The sequence below is a fragment of the Xenia sp. Carnegie-2017 genome, unplaced genomic scaffold (genome assembly GCF_021976095.1).
Source record: "Xenia sp. Carnegie-2017 unplaced genomic scaffold, XeniaSp_v1 HiC_scaffold_14, whole genome shotgun sequence".
NCBI lineage: Eukaryota > Metazoa > Cnidaria > Anthozoa > Malacalcyonacea > Xeniidae > Xenia > Xenia sp. Carnegie-2017.
The window spans coordinates 10,229,265-10,240,230 of NW_025813447.1; the positions used below are offsets into that span (position 1 = coordinate 10,229,265).

At 32.3% G+C, this 10,966-nt stretch overlaps 1 protein-coding gene across 1 annotated transcript in view; it reads right to left on the reverse strand.

The window, feature by feature from the left end:
• Positions 1 to 253: 253 nt before the first annotated feature.
• LOC124435555 overlaps positions 254 to 10,966 on the reverse strand; it is a 34,032-nt gene continuing 23,319 nt past the window's right edge. Inside the window, exons 3-5 of the mRNA XM_046985548.1 lie at positions 1,035 to 1,331; positions 658 to 960; positions 254 to 511 (exon numbers count right to left, since the gene is read on the reverse strand). Of these exons, the coding sequence (XP_046841504.1) occupies positions 285 to 511; positions 658 to 960; positions 1,035 to 1,331 (827 nt within the window). The 3' untranslated portion in view covers positions 254 to 284. The remainder of the gene's footprint in view (positions 512 to 657; positions 961 to 1,034; positions 1,332 to 10,966) is intronic.

Sequence of the window (10,966 nt, forward strand, 5' to 3'; positions counted from 1 at the left end):
AATATCCTTCCACTGAAAGTAACCGCACCATTAAATTAGCCACCTTTTTAAAATTGAAATAGCCCGGGCAGCTTATTATTTCGAGACTCTACGGTATGTGACTTTCTCCTAGAAGATTTGGGGAAAAGCTGGGGCTTGTTAAATTTTCACAACAATTTTGAAAATTACTGAAAGGGGGTTGCAGCCTGCCCAAACCCCACAGCTTCCGATGGGCCTGGTTTCAGATGCTTTATTCATTCATGTCTTCCTTTATAGCTGAAATGTGACACAAAAACTACTGATACTTAAACCATTTCTATCATAGTCTGCTGTCTTCTTACGCAGTCTTTACACTCTTCATTCTTTCCACAACTCTTTATCGAATACATTATTCCTTTCTTACGATGACACAGATTACAGTCCAGAATGAGTATTGAGATGAGGACAGTCGAGAGAATGAAGGCAACTAACATCAATTTAGGTGATGTGATGTAAATAAATAACCCTTTATTTAGCACCTCGGGTCGACTTTCTGTAGAGAAATTTTATGGAAATAAGATCATGAAGCAAATCGTAAAACATGATTATTTTGCAATTTTTCTCAAAAGTTGTGCACATCTAATTACACACAGTACGCTTTTTGGTTAAATTTTTCAATCATGATTGAAAATTCTTTACCTGGATCACTGCGTATGCTACTTTTATGGACTTTTTTGATCCAGAGACTGCAAGATGTATGTTCTTTAATGACTTCAAACGGGAATGAACCATCGAGGGTTTCTGTTTTGACATTCTTCATTTTCTCTGTTGCTTTGCAACCAGGCAAGCATTGAGTGAATGGGATAAAGAGATAATCTAAAGCAACCTTTGTATATTCACTGTGCAGATGAAAACGAGGTTGTAGATGCTTGCAATAGTCATTACATGTTCTCACGTTTGGTGGATTGTATTTTACTTTTGTTATAAATTCTGTTTCGTTAACTGTAAACACAAAATGAAAACCGCTTCAAATTTAGATCTCACTTTAAATTTTAATTAAATACAGAAGTCCTTACTTTCGTTTGAAGGTAGATTCTTGTGTAAATTAAAGTTCACAGCCGGCACTTTCTCTTTCAGGTAACAAGAAGTGTGATTATATACAATATATTTGTAAAATTTTGTGTAATTTTTTAAGTCAGGAACGACAATCTCGACTTCTGTCAATGTCATAGGTTGGGACCAACATAATGAACATGTAGGAACATTATCTTTATCGATGACACATCGTTGAACTTTAACATAATATGGCTCCCTGTCCTTGGGAATGTCAGTGAAGTTTTCATTATAAATTGAGACAACTTCTTCTTTGAGGACTGAAACTATAGAAAATGAATATTAACGTTAACATATTTTCATCATGATTCAAATCATTATTTGTTTTTGCACCTGGTTTATTGTTAGTAGTCTCGTTGTCTGTTTTACAATGCACATAATTGCTCATGAACACCATGCATATTATGCATGTATATATAAAGTTGTTAAAGACACCTAAAGAAGACAAAGATTGTTTTTCAGAAAATTCATTATTTAATGCTCATTATTACACACGTGAACTGCTCATTTTATGAAGCATTTATTTTATCGTGAAAAAATACAAGGGGTGTTGGGTTATGGTGTATTGTTTCAGTAAATCACTCAATTATATTATTAACAAAATAAATTCATTAATCGTAGAATTATGTCATCAAACAAATTTGTCAACACTAATGAAAGTATCTTTAACTGTCTTATTTATAAGAAATTCATTAAATAATTTTCTTGAAGACTAAATTTATGCATTTCTCCATCATTAATAAACATGCATTGCTCACCCATTTCTTCTGTTTTACAAGCTGATTTCTCAAAGATATCTTGTACAATGTCAGGTGTATTGTCTCTCTTATAATTCACAACTTAGCTTCGCTTTTTTAAATGATGAGTTCTGAAAAGTCTTTTTATACTCTCTAATTTCAATAGCATGGTTTTATAAACCTCAAAAATTTAAGATTTTAACCACAATTGAGATGGAAATTAGTCTTCAAAGACATCCTATATTTTGATAAGTACTATGAATATATTTGAACGGAATGTCATTCATATGTAATCATTATGTAGGTACTCTCATTTAATTGTTTATTTACTATACAATCAATGTTTATTCATCCCTGAACCATTGAAGATGACTCATCAAATCTCTGTAATCAACCAGTTTTATATTGAAGTATTTATGTCGTTATTAATTTATAAACTGGCACTTGAAATGTTAAGATTTCTTACTCTTAAACCATTGTTTGCTTCACTTAATTAAGTTACTGTAAAATTCAAATCATAAAGAAGAATCTGAAAGCGTGGGCCCATAGCATAATTATTCTCTCATTATTCTCTCATATTCTGCACTATGGTCAGGCTGGCCTATCCTCTCAACTTGCTTAAAAAGTAAATATTTACACTGTTAATCATGTCTCTCAATTAAACGATCCTACGTCGGCACATTAAATTTTGACGTAAACATTACTGAATTATCAATTTATCATGTTTTGTGAGTAATATGAAATGGGAAGAATTTACAGATATAATGAATTGTCGAAATGCCAAGTTACATAGCTATTTAATTGAGATGTAATTGTTGATTTGCTGCTGGCAAATTCCGCGGTAAATTTTTCTTTTGATTGTTTTATATAGCCGGGCAACAAAGATGTGTCAAATTGTTTACGTGGCTATATTTTTAAAATAGGAAGAGCAAACACGCATTGTAGCGCTTGTTGTAGATTTTGATAATTTTGTTTGTCATGGATTATGGTGTGCTACGGTGGCTATATATCCAGTTAACTATTTGCATGTTACAAAATTTTAAAGCTACATTTATATCATTTTTTTTCATTACTACAGCTAAATACGATTGGATATGTATTTTTTTGACAATATTGCATTCTTTGTTCAAAGATGAACTCCATGACTTGTTCGAGAACATAAAATTATTTGATAGCTATATAGAATTGCAAATTAGTTAGTTACTATAAAAAAAACAACTCGTCTGTTTTTGAAAATAAGTAATAAGTAATTCAGGCAGCTCATTGCTCTCAAATTATTGCAAAGTCAGCTTTCACGCACTTCAATTCCAATGATGTTGTAGGGAAATCACATTTCAGAAATCTATTACTGTGTATATAGCCTGTATGGGAAGAGATTAAAGTGACTGCACAATATTGCAAAGTCAGATTTGAATTTAGACAATTGCATGAGTTCCAATGACGTTTTAGGGAAATTACATTTTTTTTATAAAACAAAGACTTTATTGTGGTCACGAACTTTAATATTGCTCTGATTAACGTATTTGTCATGGTGAACGACAATTTAAGTAGTTCTTAAGAACTGTAGAAAACTGAAATGAAGATAGTTATAAAATTATGGTGCAGTTTGCCGAAATGCATCGTGTCATTTTAATTTTATGTAATATGCTCATTTTGGTGTTCAACTGTTCTTTGAAGAACTACTCAATTGTCAATCACCACGACAAATACGCTAATCAAAGCAAGAATTAAAATATTTTCTTAAATTAAGAAAAAAGACACCAAAGCAAAGCATTTGAGCTTTTGCAAACGACAAAGTGACAATCTATTAACTGTTAAGCGGTAGCCTAGCGGCCATCTCAAGAGTTGCATGGTCATGCTCTGTAAGTTTTTTAACACGATATCATTGTTGGTTTCCTAATGGATATTGTTTTTACAGTGAACAAACACCAAAATACCTACATACTTGTGAAGGACTTGATGCGGTTAACCGGTTATAAACGAGACCCAAAAGTTGAAGTCAATGTCGTTAATTCTTTCATGCTATCTTTTGGGTCTTGCTCTGTCAGTTGTTCAGTGTTGATTTATTTACAACTTATTCAACATATACAATCAAATACTACATATTAGCATCGTTTTGTAATATGATAATTAGTTATTATAACATCGATGTACGCCGGTGGCCATTATTACACAAATAATATTCCGGTTATACATCTTCATATTTTTCCATTGTTAAAGCGATTGTTTCTGTTTGTATGCAGCGGTTAAAAATATTAACTTCTTGCACAACTCTCTTTCGTAGTTTAAAGGATTTTTTGAGACCGAAAGCAAACTGAGACTGCAGGATATTTTTACTCATATATAAATCGTGTATAATATTAAACAATCACTGTCGGGCACCGTAAGATATTATTTACCACTATGTGGTTAAGCTTGTGCATACGGCCTGGTTTTCATGTCTGTTCATAAGCATTTGATATTCATTTTGTCGTTTGCCGAAGAATAGACTGAGTAGTCTCCTTTTAACCGCTTGCTGTCAAAGTCTCCTTTTGACCGCTTGCTGTCAGAAGTTTTGTATTTTACTAAAATAAAGTTTTCTATGTAACTAATCAGATCTACACATAAATACTCGATGGGTTTTCCCTTTTTAATGTTTCGATATCATTGCTTATTTTAGTTATTTATTGCAGCATGTCTTTGATATGCATTGACCTGTATATTACAGACAATGAAAATATATTCGCCCACGACTGCTGTCATGCTGGGTTATTATAAGGACAAATATTGGTTGATTTGTGTTTCGTGAGCGTCTATAGTATTCCCATTCAGTAATTCAAACCATATTAGGAGCTAAATTTGTCTCTGGCATTATAGAAATGCTTTGAAAAGATAGTTTAGCTTTACTCGTAAAATATTTTAAATTTTGAATGTTTTCGTCCAAGATTTCGTGTGAACGATCGGAATGCTACTGTAACAGTCTCAGACATTCCACACTACATTCGATACATAAGAACTTGAAAATAGAAATCTAGCTATGTTATCGTAGATATTAATTCAAACTTGACTTATACAAAGATACTCTTAACACATGTATACAATTAGACAATTATCTCTTGAGCTGCTAAAAGAATAAAAATTTGCGAACTTCCTTAATTGATAATGTCATAAAGAGTGCATGATTTAAAAGAAACTGCAGGAAAACGTTTTTCGTCTGTCAGCACCAACTTTACCATAAAGCCTAGTTCACATATAGTTGTAATTGTTGTAATTCGATCGGTGATGAACGTTTGCAGCAATTACAACTATAAGTAAACGCGCGTTGTCATTGTTGTAATTGTTGTAATTTAATCGCAGACAAATCGAGAGCTGTTCAAGAAGTTGAACTTGTCTAACTTTTACAACATTTACAACATAAGAAATTTACACGTGAACGATTATCGGCGATGGCAATTCATCTTTACTTTCGAATTCTTGTACGATAAATGATCAAATTTGATACTAGTAAGTATCACCTGAATTACAACAACGACAACTATTTATGAATAGGTAGTGTTGTAAAACATTCGTATTGTATAAAATCAGTTGGAATACGAATGTATGAAATCAGTTGAAATGTATGAAATCAACTGGAATGTACAAATCAGTTGGAATGTATCGAATCAGTTGGAATGTATCAAATCAGTTGGAAGGTATCGCTGATGAAATTACAGTAATTACAATTGTATGCGAAGTACGTTTAAACAGGCGATGACGAAATTATCTGTACTGACTCATGCTCTAACTACACCTATGCGCGTTAGATGTCATATGCTATATCTTGCCAAAAGGTTTTTTGCTCGAATTTGTACTCACAAAGGCAAGCGGGCTAAACAGACAAGTATTTTAGTAGAGTCGTTAAATTTTACCCTATACCAAGACGAATTTGTCGTTATATCTTCCCGAGATAATCTTTTGCTGTAGATGCAAATTTTGTATTGTTATGTGTATGTATACTTTCGTATTTACTTATCTGATGACATATTGTGTAAATGTGTACGTAATATTAATCATTGAAAATAAAGAAGACTATTTATCCATCCCCTATTGGTCTGATGATGTCTTTGGAATAAAGACAAAATATTACACAATCTGTTGTCTATAACTCTTGTATCATTTTGATTATTAAGAAAACGAGATGTCTGTTTTCGGAATTTGTTTTATTTTATTTTACTTAAAATTGTCTGCTTGTCCTGGTTATTAATCCCCTATTTATCTTACCAAAACGTTGATTAAACAAAAAGAAACCGTTGACTAACATAGGTGGGGTTTCCTTTGAAATACACATAAATCACTACAACATCACAAAAACGAACTGTTGAAATTCTTAATATATTAATGTTCAATAAAATACTTTATTATAGACAACCCTATTAAAGTCTGCCATCGAAAATTTTATACTTATTAAAAAATGTTTTATTAAATCTTACAATGCTTTCCTTAAGGTGTGTAGAGTTATGGTTATTTAGAGACACGAATGACTTCTAAATAACCACGAGAGAGCTAGATGAAATATTTTAAGACTATATAATGATTACTTTTTGTTTTTTCTTCAGTCCGTTCACTTTACACTCACAAATTTAACTATAGACACTTTGTAAAATACGTATTTTTATACAGTGCTTACATTGTTAGTCACCCACGTATTGCTGCAAATGACGTTTTTTGCGTCATTGTTTCATTATCTCTTTGTATAGAGAGTTTTTGTAATAACGTCATCCTTGTTTGCACGGCGGAAAACGTCTATGTATGTTGAAGTTCCAAATATTTTTTGCCGACAAAATTTGTTTTTAAATCATAAGCGGACTCAGCGTTCGCCAAAATAAAGTTATATAGCTCAATTCGATTTTATATTCGAAAACTACGTTCAAAAACACTATCGGTTCGGAATTTCTAATGAATATAAGTTTACCAATGCACTTGCATCTAAAATGTTTGTAAACTTGTAACTATTTTGTAAAAGGAGCTGCAGTAATTTATTTTTTGACGTACCCCGGTCCGGCACTGTTTTTATTAATAGCAAGCTAACTTGATTAGATCTTATGACGTAGATTGGCTTATGTTAGTGTTACTGCAAATTAATTATCATTCAGTATTCCATGAGATCAGAGCTCCGCCCTACTGTGAGATAATTTTTGTCAGTTTTTTTGTAAGATTTTAAATTCATGTGCTCCATTTTTATTGTTTTAAAAAAGTATTCGCTGAAGAAATCATTACATTTACCAATATATAAACTGCCGATAATTTTACAACAACTGTAGTTTTGACTCACCCATTTCTTTTCTTTTTCCAATATGAGCGAGCGAACGATTTCTCACAACAATTTCGATTTTCTTTGGTTTGCTATTTTTTGACAGTCTTCAGCTGTTCTTGTATGTGCAGCCGAGTACAAAGTATGAATGAATCTCCAAGCGTCGGTTCTATTTATTTGCTCTCCTTTTTGCTACTTGCCTCCGAGATGCGCTGTCAGACTAAGGATGATGTGTTTTTATGTGCTAACCGCAAGTCAGTTTCGACGGAAATTTTCATGTTTTTGAAAGCATTCAGTCCAAGTTTGTTCGAAAGGAGTGAAAGTTTTTCCTTTCCTCTGAGATGCGCTGTCACGATAAGGATAATGTGTTTTTCAGTTTCGATGGAAATTTTCATAATGTTTTTGAAAGCATTCAGACTAAAACATAAAATCTTTTCAAAAAACGTGTGTGACTACCTGTTTTTTTTCATTACAGAAATATATTATTCACTCAAGCTTCATTCACAGCATGTTCATGTAATTTGTTACATTTTTGTTTTTTAAATAGAGTTTTGTGATATAGTGGTTAGTGGTGTATAGTACCTTGTGTTATTACTATGGGGAAAGGCATTGTGTCTATTTAAAGAAATCTGTCTGTGCAAATATCTTTATTTTATTTTAAAACCCTTTCATTCTTAACTTGTAATCATTTGAAAATGCCGTGGCAAGTCAAGTAAAATTGACCATTAGCTCTAAATAGTCTTTTAAAAGACGGTTCGTTTTGTTGTAATCATACATTATTTTATGATGTAGCTACTAATCTGTTTTTCATTGGATTCGATAATTATGTTAAAATCTTGGAGTACATATGTTTGGTGTACAACATTATATCATACATTATCATACATGATATGCGTTAGGCAAGTTAATTGAGGTTATCTTTAGTCCCGTTTTAGTTAGTATTGTGACGTTAACTAAACAATGAAAATGGTTGCTTATGTGCATGTAATTATTTATCATAATAGTTCGGTTTTGCATTGTGGTTTTATTATTGTGGTCAGTTTCGAATTAATTTTGCTTAGTAACGTGACTGTGAACTTAAAACTAGAATTTTTCATCCACAATATCGAAAATGTGATTGTTAAATGAAAGCGATTTAGCTTGATGTTTTGCCAATAATTTTGAACAATTCTCCATGCAAACAATCGAGGCTTAAAACATTTTACTTAAATCTTTAACTAGCTTTGGAGTAATTCCTCAGTCAATGATACCTGAAACTAAATGAATTTTTAGTTGCAATTTGGGGTAATGTGACGGGGGTGGATTTAGAGTGATGGGCGAAGTGGCGGCGCGCGCTTCCCCTTTGCCGGAAAAGTACCCAACAAATAGAATAATATAATACAAAATGATTAGTACGAAGTGGTTTTTTTCTGGAACATATAAATATATGATGTAGAATAAAATTGTTATTAAAGAATGTGTTAGTTTGCTTTCAGATTGAGGAAGTAATTTTGCTAACATCTCTATGTTCTCAAAGTACTACAGTCAGTCGAGGTCGTTCGGTGCATAAATGTTTAGATTTGAAGTTTTAATGTCAATTTAATTTCATCGATGTTGTAGGTAAAATATATCTTAAAAATTCAATGTCAAGCACGTAGAGATTTTCAGCGAATTACGCAATGTGTTAACATAAAATGTGTTAAATTAATCTCTTGTGAAAAATTCATCGAATGTACAAACATCAAGTGTGTTAACCATAAAGTCACTTATTACAGGTAAAATTGATAAGTGTTAACTTATTGGATTGTTCTTCTACTTTTCCTCATTTCTTATTAGTTATATTTCTAAATAAATTGTTTGATAAATTTTTTCCTGTTTCTTTCGACTTTGTTACGGAAATGTAACACTTGACTTTTATATTACGTATATAATGCACATTCTAATTAGTTGCCTTGATATTTTGTCAAATGCCATGCACATAATGTATACTACCCACGTATAATTGATGTTTTCAAGGACATCTAAATAAGACAAAAAGTCTTGCATTAAAGAAATATATATCCATCAAAACACAAGAATTAAAATTGATGTCATTTGACAAAGTCGTCGCTATCAACGAAATTAGTTGATGCTGTAATTCTCAATATAAATATTAGAGCCCAACAAATAATTTTAAACATAGTCATAAACAATTTGGTTTTATGAAATTTATTAAAAGAGTGACGTTTCGTTTTTACTCAAGATATCTTCAGACTAATTAGGTGTCTGGAGTAAAATGTGTCTTGACCAATTAGGTGTCTTCAGACTAACTAGATGTCTTGGGTAAAGACGAAACGTCACTCTTTTAATAAATATCATAAAACAAATTGTTTATATCTATTTAAATTTGTTAATATATTATATTGAGAATCCATTCCACCTGGCACTTCGTTGGCAACAATATTGATGCTGTAATATTTATTTAAGTAGTACATGAAACGAGTTTTTGGAGAGTGCGTACGTAATTAATATTCTCCACGGAGGCAATAATGCAATTAAAAATAGTTAAGAAAAACACGGCAATTTTATGACCTGTGACATAAGTGGTACGTTGCAAGCTGACGATTTCAAGCTTGTCAATTATTTATACATCATCGGCTGCCTATTTCGCAAAATATTGGAGTTACGGCCATAATTCAATAGCTCATTCGAAAGAGCTCGTTGAGAAAATTCAGATGAGCTAAATGTGATCGCCGTAGCTCCAGTAGTTTAGGAGATAGCACTGCGCATGCGCAGAATTACTTTCGCGCGTGCGCAGATCCTATCTCGCAAAATATTGGAGTTACGGCGATTTTCAATAGCTCATTCGAAAGGGCTCGTCGACAGCTTTCACATGAGCTAAAGATCATCGCCGTAGTCCCAGTAGTTTAGGAAATAGCACGGCACAGAAGTTTCCCTGCGCATGCGCAGATCCTGTTGTGCAAAATATTGGAGTTACGACGAATGTTCGAGAGTCACTTATCAGTGTTAAAACAGGTAAGTTTTAATTGATTGGATTGTTCTTTCACTTTTTGTTTATTCATTTTTTGTTGTACTCGAAATAAATATTTTAATAAGTTTTTTCCTGTTTTTTTTCAATTTATGTAACCGTATAACGTAACAAATAAAACTATACTTGAAAGGTCAAATTATGCCATGCGTATTAGAGTTACATCAATTACTATATGTGTATGCTAAGAAGCAGCCTTTAGTGATTTTTAGCCTTCATAAAGTTAAGCATGTTCATAATCTTATTCCGAGATTATTTTCCACAACTAGATGTTTCACGGTTTCATTCCAGATATTGTTGCTTGAACGAAATATCTTATTTCCAAACGTTTAATTCCAAATATTAATGACTCCATCTCTATCAGCGGTTGCGATGCACCATTCATTGCCATCGTCATGCAGAGCAATTGTCGTAACACCTATTCCAGATTTTGTTGCTTGAACGAAATATCTTATTTCCAAACGTTTAATTCCAAATATTAATGACTCCATCTCTATCAGCGGTTGCGATGCACCATTCATTGCCATCGTCGTGCAGAGCAATTGTCGTAACACCTTTCATGTGAGGAGTTGTTCTGTATGTGAAATAAAATACATTTCTGAGGTGGGGTCGACTTTTTCATTCTTTAATATTAATATTGATAAGTTTAGTAACTTTATTTTGCGATGTAAGAAAGGATCAAGTCGTATTAACAACAGCATGCAGAAAATCTTACTCGATACTAAAATTATTTTTAAAAATAACTGCCTTTACTCACCAATATACTTTTCAGTATTTTTTCATGCTCTCTATATATATAGGAGTGCATGTCTCAAATTCATGAAAAGTGAAGGAAAGTTAAAACGTAGGGTAATCAAAGCAATTCTTGGGTTGCAAGCTACG